Source organism: Spea bombifrons, chromosome 3 (assembly GCF_027358695.1).
Source record: "Spea bombifrons isolate aSpeBom1 chromosome 3, aSpeBom1.2.pri, whole genome shotgun sequence".
NCBI lineage: Eukaryota > Metazoa > Chordata > Amphibia > Anura > Pelobatidae > Spea > Spea bombifrons.
In genome coordinates, this window is record NC_071089.1 from 11,051,917 (window position 1) to 11,072,256 (window position 20,340).

At 39.1% G+C, this 20,340-nt stretch overlaps 1 protein-coding gene across 7 annotated transcripts in view; it reads left to right on the plus strand.

The window, feature by feature from the left end:
* EML4 (EMAP like 4) overlaps positions 1 to 20,340 on the plus strand; it is a 56,088-nt gene that overhangs the window by 18,158 nt on the left and 17,590 nt on the right. For 2 of the 7 annotated variants that reach the window (XM_053458562.1, XM_053458564.1), the window contains exons 2-5: positions 12,426 to 12,608; positions 16,966 to 17,089; positions 18,113 to 18,271; positions 20,144 to 20,269. In XM_053458562.1, coding sequence (XP_053314537.1) covers positions 12,426 to 12,608; positions 16,966 to 17,089; positions 18,113 to 18,271; positions 20,144 to 20,269 — 592 coding nt within the window. Of the gene's footprint in view, positions 1 to 6,550; positions 6,677 to 12,425; positions 12,609 to 16,965; positions 17,090 to 18,112; positions 18,272 to 20,143; positions 20,270 to 20,340 lie in introns of those variants that run through there. The other 5 variants (XM_053458563.1, XM_053458565.1, XM_053458567.1 and 2 more) reach the window with 3 other exon arrangements.

Here is a 20,340-nt window from a genome sequence, read left to right on the forward strand (position 1 = left end):
GGCGAAGTGCAACATATTTCTGTGATACTGCAAATAAAACAGATTTAGCGCTGCAGCGCTCTGTATCGGGGGCACGTTTCTGCCGAGGAGCAACCTCCTAAGGGCAGCGTGATGTCCGCGGATCTCGGACGTAGCCGCGGCATGCTGCGCAAATTAAAGAACCTACGGAAATTTAAGTTGTATATTAAAAATTGAGCCATGACATTTAGCTTACATTCTATAAATACGTCTCTATTGCTTTGGGAAATTAGTCTTACCATATGCTTGAAGAAGAGACATGGGTTGTCTCCAAAGCTTGCTATCAAATGCAGGTTGGCTTGCGAATAAATGTATGGCCTTTGTCAAGTTTTGCTTATTTATGTACATGTGCTGCTCAGCCGCTCTTTCCTTGCGACCCCTGTGCTTCATATAAGCTTGTTGAGAGAAAAAAATATTGTAGGAATAATTCATACATTGCTTATTGCATAATGTGATAATATATAGATATGTACTCCAGGTATACTTGGCACTTTACACTTTATTAAGGGGTATAGGTAGTAGTATGTATACGAATGCCTGTATACAGAGGGCCTCCGTTGCAAAACGGGTACAGTAATGCAAACACAATAGCCTGTTGATGCCTTCGAACGTCTGGCATCCTTCTGTTCCTTGATGGTTGCTATTATCGCTTATCACAGTGCCATACTAGGTAAAGCCCCCAGCACCACCACCTGCCCCCACATGACTTTTTATTTTTATTTTATTACAAAACAGAGTTAGAACAAGCCCATACAGACACTGCGGCATCTGACTTTTAAACGTCAAGGTATTGTAAATAACCATTTTATATTCCAGAAGGTTACGCTGGGACAACTTATGCAGAAGCTCAGACATTTATGTATCTGCCTCTCGCTGTCATCTGCTGATCTTCCTCCCGGCCTCTCGCTTTGTAGACGTTATTGCTGCTGGAATTCCGTAGCGGCCCGAGAAATATCCTCGTTTGGGGTACTTTGTAGGTATTTCAGTGACAGAGAGCTCACAGGGGGCTGTGAAAGCGCATTCGACATAGACGACCGTGTTCACAGAAGACTGAAACTCCTTATCCTTATAGCAGGTTTCGTTTTTCTGCCAGATGAATCAGTGTTTTTCACAAATCTCATGTAAGGAATTTATTAAAATTAATACCGTGGGCTGACTTCCCGCTATGCAAATGAGAGATCAGGCGATTTATACTAATTAGTCACCCAGGGAAGGCAGTGAATGTGCGTGGAATTAAAGTGGGCGCTGCGGTCATAGTCGGGAACGTGACACGTCTGTATATTTTTAAAAATATATGTATGTACCGCGTGAAATGAAGTGATGCAGACCACCTACGAGGAAACTTCATACTGATTTTTAGTCTTAGACCCGCGTTTCTAGCAATGTACACATACAGTATGCAAAGGATATCGCATATGATAAATATTACGCCAGGGGGAATATCTTCGGTCAGAGGGAATCCTGCATCCTGAGGCTCCTACGAGATCCGTACTGATCTCCGAAGGCCTGCAGGCTATTTCTGTACATAGGAATACAAAACACACAGAAATGTTAAACACCCCCATTAACAATGCGCACCCTTCATATACAGATTATGCGTCCCATACGATATCATGTTCCATAATAAAAATGACACAATGTTTTCAGCGCTGGGTACAGTAAAACCCTTTATTAATTTTCAAGGTACACGGAGAAATCTAGCGTTTGGCCGCAGACACAATACATTTGGCTCCGCTATTCTGTGCATTTTTTTCCCTTTTTTGTGCTCATTACAAACCTCAGGGCTGTTTGGTTTGTATTTTTTTAATAATGGATTTAAACTCAGTTTCTAAATCATGAAGCAATTACATGTTTAATGTTTAAGTGTCCCCGAGGCAGTAGATAATTATACTTTTTTTCTTCCACCTGCTGCTTTGTTTATTTAAATATAAAAAAAAAAGTAAAGAAAAACATGCTTTGCGGAACGTTTTGTTTTGCATTTTGTTGTCTTTACAAATGACAGGTAATGTCAACTACGCTATAAATTAAACATTAGGCAAGGTATAAAAGGCTTGCCACAGCTGTCTCTGTTGATTTGTGGCCCTTGTCTAGTAAGTCATGTGATCACCATCACTACTGTTCTTACAAGCATTGTTTGGACGGCAATTTATGTACTTCCAATGCCAGAGGGGTATCTACGCATTAACCCCTCCAGTACCACTTGAGTTTGGTTGTCCCTGCCCTACCCGTGAGGATGTTTTCTTACTTGCAAGGGGATCTCATGTTACTAATGATTTTCTTACGTTATTGGGAGCGTCTTAAATAAATGTTACAGCCTCTCAGCAGAAGTAGTAGAGGATAATATGGTGAGGGTATTTAGACATGCATGGCATGGGCTGAAAGCTCTCCTGAGTCCGCGACAAGATAAAGGATTGATTAAGGTTAGAGTCTTTACAGATGCGACGGGCCGAATAGTCGTGATCTGCCGCCAACTTCTGTTTTTAAACCCTAGTCCCTGCAAATTTCCGAACTTCAATCACTAGCTGGAAAAGAAGGGGTTTATTGTGAGGGCCAGAAGGGCTTGCAAATACATGCAGAGGAATGTGTTACTCAGACATTAGTATTATTTATCTTGATTTTCCTGAAGTGCTGAGAAGTGAGACTGATCGTCCATTGAGATTATTTGGGTTTTTGGTGTTTCACACGTTTGAGAGGCGATGGGCAGGGCTGGATTTTAATCATTATGCCTCAAGAAAGAGACGATTGTTTCATTACATCTAAGATCTGTTGACATAGTGCTGAGAAAGTCTGCCATGACCGTACTTGTAAAATGTCCTGCCAGCTAACCTCGTATAAAACCCCGTTGGCAGGAGTTTGCTTCAATCCACGGTGCGAAGCGTATGGAAGAGCGATGCCCTCTGGAAGCCTAATGGCTTTTTACCCTTGGTCTGCTGGGGGGTCAATTATATAACTGGTGTCGGGCATCTCATGTGACACAGGATTCCAGTCTATTATTAGTCAGTGAATCCCCTTACAGGCATTTACTCCAGTTGTTTATTAAGGTGCATGGGAACGTTATTAATTCCTCCCCTTAGAATAAAACCACTTGTTGGTATATGAAATAAATGACGTATAATTTAGTCTTTGCTGTTCCTTCTCCTGCCATTACAGAAGCAACCAGACCCTGAGTGTATTCAGAAAGTTGGACCAAGAGAGGGGGTACCCTTGCTACATTTAGTGAATTGCATAAAAAATATTTCACCCCTTCGTTTTGGGGGCTGACTTGAGATCAGTTGCTTGTTGCTCTTACTTTTGTTAACGGAGTTAGTTTCTTGTTAAAAACCCAATGAAACTATTCCACTAGTATCTCACTTTATAATAACCTTTATTACCATTTTAAAAGTAATGAAGTATAATCCATGCTTACAAAATATCAATGTCGGCATTTGTAATAATTGTGTTGACGTCACAATTTCGGATTGTTAGGTCGTAGGATTCCTTTGTAATCACAATCCATTAGAAACGGCTAAGCCAAAATAATGGGGCTAACCCTTGAACAAACAGTTAAATGGGTACTGGCATAGCCTATAACAATATAAAGATATCAGAAGCTAAAACATAACTTAATTGAATCTTAAAAATAATGTCTCATCAATTAAAATAATTAGTGGAAGAAATATATGGTATATAAAATAGTGTAAATAACAAATAAAAACAAACAGTCCCTATTGAGCGTTTGCCTGTATTTACTACTTATTTCGACTAATTTTAAGATATTATTTAATTCTGATATGTGTAAAATTCTATTAAACGTTAGGTTTTAACTTTAGCTATCTTATATTGTGTTTCGTATGAAGTTTGCAACCACCTTGGAAACATCAAGCTGAGGTAAAGTGTGTCATTTCCTGACCCATCTATAGAACTTCCGTTCCACGCATCGAAATTTAATTAGTTTGTTAGCACGCAGCTTCAGCACTGCGGCCGTTCGCTTCTAATAGTATGCTGTATGCAATTCTCTTGATACGACAAAAGGAAAAGAAAAACTCACATTAAATTGGTAGCAATATGAAAAATGCATAGCAATGCTCCAGATTACGTCACCCGAGGAGTGCCAAACGCTACTATAATCATTTAATGTGGGTGGTCACACAAATATGTCTTATCAGAAATGGGAGACAACATGAGGCCAGCCGGGGGTGCATTTTAGGAATGGGTTTGATGGTCTCTGAAATTACCGCTGATAAATTTGTTGCAGATTCGAGCTTCTGATGTGATACGGGATGTAGGAACGCGCAGATATATGCAATATATAATCTCCAATCATGCAGGGATTGTTTTGACGTCTAACTGAATTCCTGCTGCCAGCTGGTCGTAAAAGCGTAAAGCAAAGAAAGAACACATGCTGCATTCATCAAGCGTCAAACTGCACATGATTCCGTTAGGAGAGGCAGAAGCGTATTGAAATGAAGGAGCCTGCAGCTCGGCTCTTTCGTTTTCCCGATTAGAAGCGTCTGTTAATATATTGGGGGCACGTTTCCCGTGGCAGAGGAGAAATGCACAGGTTCTTATCCGCCATATATGCTGGGGAGGAATCGGGCTGTGAGAGAGCTCTCGCTCTGTTGCTGTGAAGCAGTAAATTATCCCACTAGGTCAATGCAAAGGACGAGAATCTGAAAACAAAAACAAATAATGTCTGCATACTTGTCGGACTTCAAATTCAAAGACTTTCCAGATATTCTTGGATGACCTTCAAGTAACGATATCAACCCAATGGTTTTTTTTTTTTTCCTGTGTGTCTTAAGAATTGTGTGAATGGTTTCGCATCGCAAAACCATTTAATTCATTTGAAGAGGTTTGGGCAATAGTTTTCTTCAACTTTTAACACAACACATGGTCGGCCTGACATGCGTACATTGTCACTTTACCCATTGAAGCCTTGTGTGTAGTGGTATAATCGCCATAGCAACCAATGAATACGAATACCTTTTTTTTTTATTTATTTTTTTTTTTTAAGCTTTGTATGAGAATTTTTTTTTTTCTTTTTTTTTTTTCTTTCTTTCTCTTTTAACGATATATATATATATATATATATATATATATATATATATATATATATATATATATATATATATATATATATAATATATGGTTTGTAACAAACCAAATGAATCTTTCATTGTCCGTTTGGGTTAGATATTTATTGTTGGATTGGCATTTTCTTTTGTTTGTATCTTATTATTGGTGTTGGCACTGCCTCCTCGCAAGAAACAATTATTTTGTGCACTTTGTGTTCCTTGTGGGTTAAAATAGAATAAAATCATAAAAATGAATACTCCCTTCAGATTCCTAACATGCAATTCAGTGAACGTTCGGATTCAAGCAATTTGCCTTTTGGGCATAAGGAAACAATTAAGGAAGCCTGCTTTGCAAACGCTAGACATATTGGGGGTAGAAAGTGATTCTCGTGCAGCATTTGTACGGTGTTTTTTTTTTTTTGTTTAAAGCAAATAAGTATTTTTAATCGGCGGCACCATTCTGTTGGTTTCCCTGGGGACAAGACCACTTTTTAAACTTTGCACCAGATCCGCTTTTTATACATGAGCCGCTGGCCTTATTTGAAGTTGCTACTCCACTATCTTCACTCAGTTGCCACCTTAATCATCCTTCTTACCTTGCAGTAAACGGTCTTAGTTTTTTTTTTTTTTTTAGCTAACTTTGTCCAGACGCTCTTTTTTCTCATCTGTAGTCATGTGAAGGCTTGCTTAAAATTCCTTATTGTGATAGAGCAGGAGCCTTATGGCTACATAGATTTATTTAATGCGGCCACTAACTTTTTGCGCAATTTTATATTTGCTCCTGAAAAATATCGGGCTGACTAGCAGGGTTGTTGTCCCCGTGGCTCCGAACTTCTATCCGGGTTCGTCCAGCCCTTTCTGTCGGTCATCATTATCATCATCGTTACCGTTCGTATAATCTGGTTTTGACCGTGGTCACTCCTGGTAGTAGTGTTTCGTGTCTTCCCTTTTGCTATTTGTTGGTACTTTTACAGGGCAGGTTTTAAATATTTACTATTCGTGCGAGGGCAACCGTGACGCAATAATGCTAGATAAACACAGGCATGGGAAAGCACGGAGGCGTCTTTTTGAACGTCCTTCTGAATTCCACGATTCTATGTTACCCTGGAAATAAAGATCCACTTTTTTATGTTTTGTGTTTTTTAATTTTTTTTTAAAACCTTGGACGTCTTTTAGTAATTGCCCTGAAATGCTCTATGAGATTTTATTATCGTGCGTAGTAAGAGTAAGGCATGTGCCTGCTGGGATGACTGCGTCTGACATTTGACACTCTCCTTTCTGACACCAAACCGAGAGCTGCCGGTCTCCACCCCTTAGTCCTCCTCGTCTTGCTTTGGCCAAACGGCACACACTGAACAAGCAAGTGCTTCAGTATCTCGCTGGGGTTTTTTTTTTTTTTGGTGCCAATACAGAAGTGCTTTGTAGGAGACCATCTGGGCTGGGAGGATTTCCTCACAATTTAAAGTATGACATTTGACTCGGAGCCCTGGAGATAGAAGGGAAACCGGGAAATCTGCTTTCGGAATAAGGTGCTAGCATGGATCCCAGCTTCCCTGACCTCATGCCTGTGTGCGATCCCCCTGTGCTCAAGAACCTCTGCAACGGTAACTCATATCCATTTACTTATACTTAATAACCCACAGCGTATGCCGGCCATGTGGAACCTCCGCAGAAGATCAGCGGCCGAAGCGGAATGCATCGGTGAATTGTGTAATAGATGAGGAAGACGTGTGTTTCGGGAGGAGGGTATGGGCCGGCATCCAGCTTTATGCGGAAGATGAAAATCCATGCACTTGCAGGAAATAACTTTGCATAGCCCTTTCTAAGTAATCAACAATATATGAGGAAGGGTGTGTTTAAAAGCGACAATTGGTATTTTTACATCTGTTCTGCTTGGCTTGCTTCATATTTAGGTATGTTAATGAATACTATATTGCAGGCTTAAAACGCCCTGCGACACAGATGCCCTCCTGTGAGAATATAATGGTTTAGTTGCAACACGTCCATTGAATCTGAGAGTCTCTGAAAATGTAACGGCTTCTGATGAAATAGCAATGCGGTGATGCACCTCGTACAATCTGTGTTGTGAAATTACTACGCAGCTGCATGTGGGATACTTAAACAGCATTGCTTATCAGTTGAGGGCACAGTTTTTACTCTGGCAGCAACATTTGATCAGTTTTAATTAAGTGAGGCGATGCTTAAAACACCTAGGCTTGCATTCTTTAGCACATTCTTTGTATCGTGGTGGCGGAGGATTTCGCAATGTGTTGCCTTATTCCAGTTTGTTTCATATGATTTGTCTGTCTGGATAAAGAAGGTTATTAAGGATCCCGGAACCTAAAGCAAGCCTTGGCTATGGTTACTGTAATGGTTAAGGCTTTGGCTACAAATCGCTACAATTTGTGTGGCTTTAACATTTGTATGTAAGACCTGGCCGGTTTTATAATGAAGCTTACATTACAGTAAATAATATAAATCATAAGTAATGAATAACTTTAACGGATGTCCTTGTCTTGTAAAACTTGCGTTATTCTGTCTGTCGCTTGCACCTGTGCAATGAGCATTTGTGAGCAAATCTTAGAGCCCTGAAGGGTCTGGGGGGCTTTGGGGGCCACAGTGGGTCCCCGTTGGCTTGTTTCACGGTTATTGCTTTATACAGAAAGCAGTTGGCTCCACTCGTTTGTAGAAGACTGACTCTATCATACTGGTTAAATCCCACGTGACACGGCTGTGGAAATAAGTATTATTTAGCGGGAAGGCATTAGTGAATCAGACACTTATCTTTTGTCGTTCTGTTTCCTGTGTGTTTGCGGTTTCTGGTTTTCTGTTGCGGTGGTTTGCAGTTTTGCCATTTCTAAGTTCTCTGAAATCAGGATATATGTTGCTACTTATTCTGCACAAAGGAAGGACGTGAGCTCATTGTCTGTCTTCTTTTTTTTCTTGTCCAAAATAACATTTACTGTATATTTTTTTATGTAGCCTAATTGAATAATTTGTCCGTATAATTGAGGTAGGCTCCTCCATGTGCTGTATAGCCGTGTCATTTAAACCCCTTTATAAAATAGTATGACTGGTTGGCCGTGGTGACCACAAATACCACACTCGTGATTTTAAGGTTTTTGTCTCCAAAGGCACTTCTGGCTTCTTTACTTATCCAGATTATGGGTTTGTTGCAGAGTTTAAGGAGATCTATATATTAGAATCACTGGAACCGTTCTGTAAATGCGGTTTCTTTGAAATGCTGCCTTGTGGAGGAAGATAAATGGAATACATGAAGTTGTCGGTATTTCTACCATTTTAAGAATTTCTGCACTTCACCTCTCGCTGTCACAATAGACGTGGCTTTACATAATGAGGTGTCATACAATAATATGGCTAATGGTGTAATATGTATACATTCTATATAAGAGCAAGCACATGCATATACAGCGTTGTTTCGCTTCCCGGTGTTCTGTAAAGTGATGTTATAGCCCCAATAATATTGTCGTCTTGGAGCAGTGATAAAGCAGCCTCCTTTACGGCTATAACCCAGGCCTAAAATGTGTCATGATGTGAGAATCTGGGAATTTAAAGCAGCAGTCCCAACTACGCCGCGTTTACCAGCCCCAGGAATGTATGTAAGCGGGTGCACCAGTGGGGGTCCATCTCATAAAGTGAACCCCACTTTGCATGAGGGGAAACGTTTGTAAACCTAATAGTTTAATTCCCGCCTATAAGTGGATTTTAGGCCCTGGATGCAGAAAAGTGTGTCCGGAAAAAACCTAGTAGCGTTCAGGGTTGGGTAAAGCCTGGGGGTCCGGTACCTTCAGCTCTTAAAACTATACAGTTGACACCTCCTTTTCTGTTGATTTTATATTTTTTCATTGGCTTTTCCACCATTGGCTCTTCTCAGCTGAGCTAACCTCGTCCATTTAAAAAAAAAAAAAAAAAAAAAAAAAAAAAAAAAAATATATATATATATTAGTATATTTATTTAAATAATATACATTATTTATTTTTATGTTGGAGAAATTAAAGATATTCTGATCCTTTTTGTTGGAGTGGCCACACATTATGAAAGGGGGTTACTCTTTTCTTTTAGTATTCCTTGCTTTCTAAAATTTGTGAAAATGAAAAAGAGACATAAATACCAATTTAAGTAGGAACGGTGGTTCTGTTTCTTGGTCCAGCCATTCTCTTCCGCTCTTCCTCTGACCCTTGAAACAAATGAATTTCTTAATCCCAATTTCCCAAAGAATGCTTATAAGAAAGGTTAAGAAAACCGTTTCAGCATTTCTTTTTTTATTTTATTTTCCTTTCTTTCGGTTTTTTAAGCTCTGAGCTTGCGACTGCCCCATAGGAAAATCAAATAAAAGACATGAAACAATGGACTGGGCAGGGAATACATCTGTTAAAGTCTTACCGACGACGGAGAGCTTTGTGTGCCAAGTATAGAAACCACTGCTGCGCGTTTTTAAATAGTCATTTCTTAAGACGATGTTGTTCTTGTAAGGTGAAACCGTATTGCAAATGATTAGCTTCACCTACATATTTCATGCAGTGATTTTGTTTGGCTGCAGAAGTTTTGGATGCTACCTTGACATTAACCCTTTGCGCTTGTTAAGAACCGCATGAGTCTATCAGCAAGTAAAAACAATAAAAATGTAAAAGGTTCTTCATTTCGCTCCGGCCTTCCTTTATCTCATTCACTCTTTTCAGGTTCCATTTTCAAGTCTCTCTTTCCATCCAATTTCTGATGGCATTGTTTGAGGATGAGTGTTGCTTTATACCTTTTCATTGGTCATATAGAAAGTCCATCAATTGCAAAAAGAGGAATATGTTTATCTAACTTTGTAAAGCTTATTTTTAGTAATTAATGATATTATTTATTTATTTTTTACTCTTAAGAGTTAATGTGAATAGCCTTAAAGGGACACTTTTTAATGTATGTTTTAATGCACGCCCCCTTTTGTAAATCCAGAATCCCCCATGTGCATTTGCCCATATCCCCACCCCCCAGCTAGTTGTCATGCAGGAGTTATCTTTGACCGAACACCTCTACCTGTACATGATATACTTGGTGCCGGTCGCCTCCATCGCATCTTCACATGCACGTTCGGCGAGTGCTCCCATTGATTTCAATGAAAATCCTGCCAATGATTGGCTGCTTCAAGCAGCCAATGTGTGTGAAGAATTGTCAGACCATGAGCAGAGGGCAGCTGCAGCAGCAGTTTCTACCGCAGGTGGCAAGTGCTTCTTATTTTGGAAGAATGCATATTAGGGTCAGAGACCCTAAACTGCCCATTTTAAAATATTAGAATGTGATGGTGGGCACGCAGCACCGCTGGGCGGTTTAGAGTTCTTAAGCATGTTAATTAGATTGATGCGGCGCGGATTATGGAGCCATCGTAAGAAATGTCTGCAGTAAGTGTTGAGGCATGTCTGATTCAGACACCTTTCGTTGGTACATTCTTTCCCTTTCAAACATCGCAACGTTTTTTGTGGCTCCAAAAGAATTAGTTGTGTCTATACAAGCTTTGTGGTCAGATTTGTTTGGTGTGAAGTCTCACGTGCTGTGAGAACAGTGGTTTTTAAACCTTCCATATTCTGGTGAAAACACAAATACGTCAAGTGATATTTTTCTCCTTAAAGGAACCATTTTATTCCTGTGTGTGTGTGTGATATATATATATATATTCACCTGAGACTAACAAAATGTCAAACTATAGTGAGCAAATATAATAACGGATTCATTTATATTACTCTGATCAGTAACCGTTCTCCTCTCTGACTGGTAACATTTTCCTCGGCCAGCGATCCTCCTCGATAGTTTTCCAGGCCAGCACATCAAAAGCTTTCAACAAAGATAATTGTCCAATTGACAAAAACATCCTGTGCCCTTTGGGCAGTCATTTGCAAATCATTGTGTGTAACTTTTTCCACTGCCATCAGCTCAATCCCTCTTAGAAGTGGCCGCAGTGATAGCAGATACAAAAAGAAGAGGGCAGCCAGTCCGTGGCAGGAAAGTATTCCCATTGAGAGCCAACGGCAGTACTTTCCACGAATGCACCCCGGGGTCTGAACAGACCCCCGTCCGCTGCGTTCCCACACGGCATCTAGCCAGGAGCTGGGGAAAGGGCCGAATCCATATGTGAAATGGACAAGACGGAAATTTAAATGGCCCACACAGGTATCATGTGCATTAACCCCTTAATGACCAGGGATTTTCCTGGGTTAATGAGACAAGTGATTTTTAATATGTGGTTGTTTTATATGTAAACTTCCTCTATCATTTAACGCAACCATACAAATTATAAAAGGACAGTTAGAGCTTAGATTTTTTTTCCCCAAAAATACCTTAATATGTTTTTAGCAACATCTCCTGCAGTGCAGTGATGCCACCATTACCATCATTTTGCCTCAAATATATGCCAAATGTAGGAAAAACTTTTCCAGCATTTTGTGTTTTATGTGCTGCTATGTTTAGAATTTCATGAGCAGCTAAAGACTAATATATATATATATATATATATATATATATATATATATATATATATATATATATATATATATATATATATATATATATATATATATATATATATATATATATATATATAATAAAATTAATAAAACCTGTCTCCCTGCACGGTCCACTTAACTATATGACAAGTTAATAAGTCATAAGGATGTGAAGGGGTTAAAGTGCATATGATACCTTGAATGTTCCTTTTAAAAATAAAACCTGCTTAAGTCTTCTTTTTCCTCTGAAGAATAGTTCTGGCTGTGCCAAGCCTCATCTAGTAATCTTTGTCTAAGTGGCCAAGCAGATTTTTGGAGTCTGTGCAACCTTTTCTTTTCAGTCCATCTTATACTGTAGCCAAATCTCCTACCAAAGAATATGTCTTGGAAGTAATGATCTAGTGATGATAACAAGAAAAGTGATTGCTTGTAAAATTTATTCGGTCTTCAGCATGAAATAAAAATGTCCCAAAATCCCCGCAGAGCCTTATCGTTAAACGGGAAGAAGTCTCCGTAAAAGAACTCGGGCATGTTTATGCACATAAAATCCGCAGCCGCTAGTCTTTCCATGTAACCATTCTATATGCGAGTAAACGCGGCAAATGGTCGCCATCTTGTTTTCCAAAGGAGCCACTGACTTGTATTGGATTTCAAGTAAAGCAGCTATCTTTGTGATGCCGTTTTGTAAAGCATTGTATTGTAGGACTGGGTTCCAGCACTTTCAGTGACCCCCTAGTTTATGGACGACTGGTTCACCGATCAGGTTTATTATTTCAGATATTTTGCCACGCTATAATGCAGACGTCGTATTGGAATTTAATTGTTTAATCTGTTTCTTTTGTTATGTAGATGACAGCATTTCGGCAGCAAGTACTTCTGACGTTCAGGACCGTTTATCTGCCCTGGAACTACGAGTGCAGCAGCAGGAGGATGAAATCACGGTGCTCAAAGCAGCCCTGGCCGATGTGCTCAGGCGTCTCGCGATTTCTGAAGACCAAGTAGCCACCGTAAGAAAAGCTGCACCCAGCAAAGGTAACATAGCTCATAACATAGTTGATAAAGTTGAAAAAAGACCAACGTCCATCAAGTTCAACCTATATACATATTGTGTCCCTACTGTGTTGATCCAGAGGAAGGCAAAAAAACCCTTATGAAGCAGATGCCAATTGCCCCATACCAGGGGGAAAATTCCTTCCCGACTCCAAATATGGCAATCAGAATAAATCCCTGGATCAACGTTCTGTCCCTATTAATCTAATCTCCATAACTTGTAATATTATTGCTTTCAAGAAACACGTCCAGGCTCCTTTTAAACTCTTTTATTGAGTTTACCATTATCCCTTCCTCTGGCAGAGAGTTCCATAGTCTTACCGCTCTTACTGTAAAGAACCCCCGTCTGTGCTGGTGTAGAAACCTTCTTTCCTCCAGCCGTAGAGGATGTCCCCTTGTTATAGATACAGTCCTGGGTATAAATAGGTCCTGGGAGTGATCTCTGTACTGCCCCCTTATATATTTATACATAGTTATTAAGTCCCCCCTAAGCCGTCTTTTTTCCAAACTAAATAACCCTAATTCTGATAATCTTTCTGGGTACTGTAGTTCTTCCATTCCCCTTATTACTCTGGTTGCCCGTCTTTGAACCCTCTCCAGCTCCACTATATCTTTCTTGTACACTGGTGCCCAGTACTGTACACAGTATTCCATGTGTGGTCTGACTAGTGACTTGTACAGTGGTAGAATTATTTCCTTCTCGTGGGCATCTATGCCCCTTTGGATGCACCCCATGATTTTATTTGCCTTAGCAGCAGCTGCCTGACACTGGTCGCTACAGGTAAATTTACTGTTAACTAAGACTCCTAAGTCGTTTTCCATGTCAGTCGTCCCCAGTGTTTTCCCATTTAATACATATTCCCAGCCTGGATTTTTCTTCCCCATGTGCATAACCTTACATTTATCTGTGTTGAACCCAATCTGCCACATCCCAGCCCAAGCCTCCAACCTATACAGATCCATTTGTAATCGTGCACTGTCCTCTGTTTTGTTAACCACGTTACAGAGCTTAGTATCGTCTGTGCTTGTGCGTTACATATTAATTTGCAACCTCTGCCAACTCACACCTCGCTAAATTTACTTGAAAGGGTATATATATGTAAAATACGAACTAAAATTTTGAAGCAAAGCATACTGCTCCCTCCAATCCACCTATAGACCCTCGCTGTGTCCATCCGGGCGGCCATGGGTTGCTTGCTTTTGGTGTTACAAGCGAATGAATCCAAACGGCGACGCTCAACTGTAGTGAACACTGGGCTATACTGCAGGTAAATCTCAGAAACCCGGGACTAAGGGACCCCCGTGTAAAACTTTATGTAGGTTTTCATGCACTTCTGCTTCAAGTTCCTATAAATAATTCCAGTGGGGGTTTAAATGTGTTTTCATTCATATAGTTTGCTTGCCCTATTTACTTCAATCACTCACATTTACCCGACTGATTGGGTTGTATGTGCTCATAACTGATTCGGTGTTGTAGAGCGTCTTCGCAGATGTGCGTTTGTGTCAGAATTCAAAATTGATTTTTTTTTTTTCATTGAAGGAAAAGTTTTCCCAACCTTTTGGAGCATTCCTGTTTGAATTGCAGTAATAACAAGCGACGTGAAGTAAAGTTTCTTTTTAAAATGTGTTGCGTTTTTAGTTGTCATTCAACCAAATTGGGCCATAACCAGTGAGAGGCAAGTTTGGGATTAGTTTGGCAGCCCGGACCAAGAATATGGCCCAGGAATGTGCGTGTCCACAAAGGGGTCTAATTCATTAAAAGGATAATTGTGCAAACTACGTGAGCATTTGCTGCAGGAACAGCTTGGCCTCTGTATGAACCTGTATAATGTATAGTTAAATCAGTGATATTAAATCACACATTAAATAGGGCCAGCTCAGCCCTTCTTGCTGGAGAAAATAGCTAATGTTGGCACTTTATAATAAACAGTGATGCGAGGGAGCTAAAACCACAACTCTCCCACCAACTCTTCGTTTAGTGAATAAACTCAAGAGGTTAATGAAATGTATAGATTTATATAGATTCACCTACGTATTCTGGGTTTTACAATGGATGAGGAAAAGAGTCTCGTTTTCTTCATATTCATTTTTTCCTTCCGTGTGTTATTTCCTTTGGAGATAATATATCTGCATGGGAAATATACATAAATTACACATTTAAACACATGGAGGCCATGACAGGTTAAAATAATGACCTCTGTCCAATGAACGAGGTATGTAAACAAATATGGCAGCAGATGTCTCCCACATTTCGCGACCTTTGCTTCCTGGCAGCTGTCTTTCCTGCACGGGTTTTGTTCTGCCTCCATTAGCAAATATCATAAAATAACCTTTATTTATTATTTAAAAGAAAAAAAAAGTGCTACAATGTTACCTCTCAAACTCTACATAATTATTAGCCCCACTGAGAACGATGGGTTAATTTCTTCTATGGTTCAGTACCAACCTGGGAGGTTCTCCAGTTTTTCCCCCTTCCTTTTTAGAATAAGGAATTAGGTGTTTAAGGACTTACTCCCCCCAGACACTCGCTTTAGATGAATAACACCGTGAGGGAGACCCCAGAATTTTTAAGGACCAGACAACTCAAGAAAGTAAGGGAGTAGCAACCTTTTAAGCTTACTGGTAAAGTGCAGCGATATATTTCCACGTCTGTATATATGCGTGTGGATGTTTTGCTAGCGTCCAATCCCGCTGGACATAAATTTTTATGAATGGAAGCGTAGGGAATGTTTAGCAATGTAAATAACAGCTTTTTATGATTGGTCTTTTGTGTACATAATGGAACTCATTCCAAACACGAGACGACCCTAAACTGTAAATCTGCCCGAGACGTTCAGTTTTTATATAGTGCTGTCAGCGTGACGGTCCCCAGATTGTTGAAACATTCTGCATTTCGTAGGAGAAAAGTGGAATTTAGATGATTGGGATTTTTTTGTATTGGATTTAAGATAGAGAATAGGAACGTGTATCACCATGTGCTAAAAACGAACGTTCAACAGAAAAATAAAATGTCTATTTTTTTCGGTGTTGCCTTATGAAATAAATCTAAATTTCTAATGCGCAAATTATGAAGTTGTAGCATTTCCTTTATAGTCAAAAATAATCCCCAGTCTTTATTTTTGTCCAACTTAATAATGATCTACGAAAAATGTATTAAAATAAGCGAAATCCCTTATGCCTTAAAGATGTGTTTACCTCTTTGATCTCTGACGAATTTGGCTCTAATCCTGGTCACCCAAGCCTGGTTCTCAATTTACATGAATTTCACATCTGGTTGTTGGCCGAGGCCAGGAGATAAAGCCGAGCGCTATTTGGTCTGAACATTTTCAGACTGTTTATATTGGTAATTGACACATGGGGTGACAGTCGCAGACATGCGCAATCTCCCTGTCGGGCTAAAGCTACCGATCCAGGTAATTTATTTTCTGTCTGAGAATCACGGCAAAAGCTCCAAACCAAACAAAATGCTGTTGCCCTGCCAAGCGTCCTAGCTGTCGCACAAAGGGGGCTTTGTAATAGAAGGTGTCAAAACGGATCAGAGATTAGATACAGATAGAGCGCTCTGATTAAGCTGCGGACAGGTAGACGGCGTGCTTATTCTCTATAGAATACTAATCGTTTAAAATTCTCTCTCGTTGCTATATCAATTAGACAGAAATGTCATTTTTTACTAAATAGCATTTATTGCCTTAACTGTGCTTTACTCTGACAAACGCTGCTTATCCACCCGCAGGGTGATCTGTGCATTGATTTTGGACTTCATTGATGAATTTTTTTTTTTTTTTAGGCTAACCCCCCCCCCGCAGTACAACTTTCTTTAAACATTCTTTTTAATTAAATCTGAGACTTGATAAACATGAATGTTTTTAATGCGGTTTATACCTCTTTAAAAGTTATCCGAAGCCTTAAACTTGGCACCGTGTTAAAATACTAATAAAGAAACGCCAAACTGTAAAAGTCAACCATCTCTTGTCCCCGGGGTGGTAATATATTCTGCTTTTGTAGCTGGGCACATTGCCACGCACGTCCTGGCATTCATGCTCGTGTTAACAGAGGCTTGTTCTATTGATAGGTTGACAGAAGCACAATGGGGTTTTTGTTGCTCTTCTGGGGCACAGTTCAGCGAGCATCCGCTAATACATTAATTCGTATGTTGATAGCTGCAATTCAGTGCTGCGCAATAATGAGAAAATATTGATGGCTGCTTAACATTGAAGATGACAACAGACTGCTGCAGCGATACAATCGTATACATTGTCATAGCTCTGCTGTCTTTTTGACAGATGACCGTACGTATTTTTTTTTTTTTAATAAAGTTCAATAACTATTTATATCCCAGGTCCACCGATGTTGCGAGAAGCCCTCTCCATGTCTTGTATAACAAATGGAAGTTCTGGAACAAGAAAAACCGGCCATAGCGGCACCATTGCTAGAAAAGACACGCTCGCATCTGCTGCAAAAAGGTAGGCGACGCACACATACTTTGAAGTTTATATTCAGAAATACCGTCTTAAATGTAATTATTTCAGTATGTAGCAACATTCTCGTTCTGTATGGTTTAATTAGTTTTGTATTATGGGTGGTACTTCTTTTAAAGTTGTTCTACTCACTTTTCCCCCTTCTGTTGCATTCTATAGCGTGTGTGTGTGTGTGTGTGTGTGTGTGTGTGTGTATATATATGTATATATATATATATATATATATATATATATATATATGTATATATATATATATATATATATATATATAATATTTATTATGCACGTATCTTCCATAACCAGCTGCGGGAATGCATTTTTCTATTGACGGAGGGATTATTTGATAGTAAATGTGAATATTTTATTTGAATATTTTCACTATATTTTATTTGAGTATTTTCACTGTTAATATGTGTCTTGCAGTTAACAATCATTCTGTTTTTCAGTAATTTAATTACAGCCATCTCATAAAAGGACAAAGGCCGTCTGAACGCATATTTAAATAAAAATGACTCGTTTCTGTGCACATTTGTCATCATGTTTTCTAGGGCTTCGTATCAGACGTTTGTGAAGAAGAAGTGACATGCCTGGCGCTCTGAGCTTCTGATTGTGCTATACAAATATCCGATTAGTGGGGGGGAGGGTTGGTTGTTTTTATGGCCATGGAATCAGGCCAGTAACCAGGTTTTAAGTTTCACAACGGTTTATTAGCTATGGTTTATATTGATCTAGCTTACATTGTTAACCAGACATGATAGGGATAAAAAGTTGTGTTTCTTCTGTTGGTGTATAGTCAGAAATGGTCTCTATGTATAGCACAAAACATATATATTGTTTTTGTTTTATAGCCTGTTCCTGAGCATCCACTTTTTAGTCTTTTCTAGTCCGTTTCAATGATCTAGCATGTGTTCACTTAATTGTAACTCCCTCAAAGGATTTTTTTTTCCTTTTTAATTGATGTACTGGGTCTGATTTTATAAGTGTATTTTTATTTTAACTTTATTTTAGCAGCAGTGCAGAGAAAAAGAAGGAAAAACCCCAAGGCGTGAAAGAGGAATCAAATGCAAATGATCAAAATCTGACAAATCCTATAAATCAAGCGTCTCCTTCTCCCCAACCTTCCCCACAGCCTCTCCAAACTCACAGGAACCCAACATCAACAAAAAGGTTTTTAAATTGCAGAGGGTTCGGCCGGCAAGAGTTTTAATGATACCTGGAATTCTACATATTTTTGAAATGAGCTTTTTTATATATATATATTTTATTTGGACAGGAGTTAGACAAGCGATGTAATAGTATAGAGAGAACAATAGTAGATGAAGAGACTAGAATACTGAAGCCATACAACGGCGATAATCAGTAAATTCTGTTCAGTTGCTTCTAAAAATCTCATCCAAGCTGTTAAATTGTCATGATACGAAAAAGAACAGCCCATTGATCTGGAGCTAAACGGCGATAAAAGGTTATTAGAAAACATAAACGGGTAGCATGTGCAAAATAAACATGAAGCCTATGTAGAATACTCTAGGTCCACCATCGGGCACTAGACATGGATTCATAGCCATTCCGCTTTGCATTTCACAAAATAGGGGCACGTCCGCGTGCATCGCACGGCAAAGGATAGACGGAGCTCAGTTTGCCACGTGTTAAATCCTCCTGGTGTGGTCTTTTGACATGACATTTATTTATATCACACTAGTAGATTCCTTAGCACTGTTGCAATAAGCAGCAGTGAGTATATTTAATATAACAGTATTATATGTATTATATTAATACATTATATATGTATTATATTAATACATGTCAAAACAAAGGTGGAGAAGGGGTCTGTAGTCTTGTGCGCTTTCAATCTATTATTTTGTTCGCACGCTAAACAGAATGCGGAATATGTTTTTTAAAAAAAATAAACAGAACGTGGAAAATTAATTCACAATTTTAAAAAAAATGTAGGCAGATTGAAACATGTATAGTTTTTACTACATTGTTCTTTAAGCTAAATGCTATATAACGCTAGTCTCTTATAAGGAGACCCATACCTTTTTATTACATGAATTAGACATGTTAGTATGATATATTTTTTATGAAGCTTCAGCTTGTATCATTACAACTCTTGCCCTATGAGACCATGTTTTTCTGCGTTCAGTATTATGGCTTCAGACCTTTGCTTGGGTGTCAAAGCATTCTGCTGCTTTTGTGATTTTTCACAAGTCTTTATACTAATCTGCTACTACTAAAATCACACCAAACACCCTTAAATGCCTCCTCAAACGTTCATGATATCCAGCGTCCGTGAGAAAAACGCTGTATTCAGATGTCCAACTTTTGTGCCTCAGTCTTCCTAAACTAAACCAGATGCTCTAATGTCTCCCGAGTTCCACTGGTGCATGAGTGCTCATTATAATGGTTTGTTGCGTCCCCGTCCTGCTTTAACTGCTGTGTAATCAGATTGTGCTGCTCTTTGTTCTGTCTGACTGTCTGGTGGTTCTAAATGTCTGCTTACTAAATATACAACAGTGATCTCTCCTAATTAAGAGTGAAACTTTAAGGGGCGGATGATGTTTTCTCTAATCCAGTCCGTCTTCTGAATTCAAAACGTCCAGATTTATTTGACTTTTTTTCCATTTAAAAAAGTCTTCCAGGCAGGATTTTAAGAGGTCTTGATTATTACCCCCCATTATTACCAATCAGCTTTTCATTACCCAGCTGATGGTCCATATTTCCGCTTGTTGTGTGTGAATATCACACCATATACAAGTTTTTTTTTTTTTTTGTTTTTTTTTTTTTGTTTTTTTTTAAATGAAAGTTGCTCCGGTTGGCACAAATATAAGATAAATAAAAATTGCTCACAACACGTACGTTTTTATTTTATTTAAATAGCATGCTTCTGCTCCGTTATAGACCTCTTGGTTACCCTGCCTGGATTTTGTTGACTAATCTTGTCTCCTTACCCTTGGATCTGCGCTTTGGAGCACCAGCATTGTCTTCTTCCACCACATGCTTGCTTCAGGTTGAAGTTTTGATTATGGCGTTTTCTTTCAGCGTGAAAAGAAGCTCTACTATAGAAAAATCACACAACACATGGGATAACTCTGATGACAGTAAGAACAAGTTATTGAGAGCATCTTCAACGTCAAAACTAACATCTAAAGTTTCCAAAACAGAAAAGTAAGTATTAGTGGTGCAAATCCATGAAATAATAATATAGTTTAAAATAGTATTATATTATTGCCTCCATG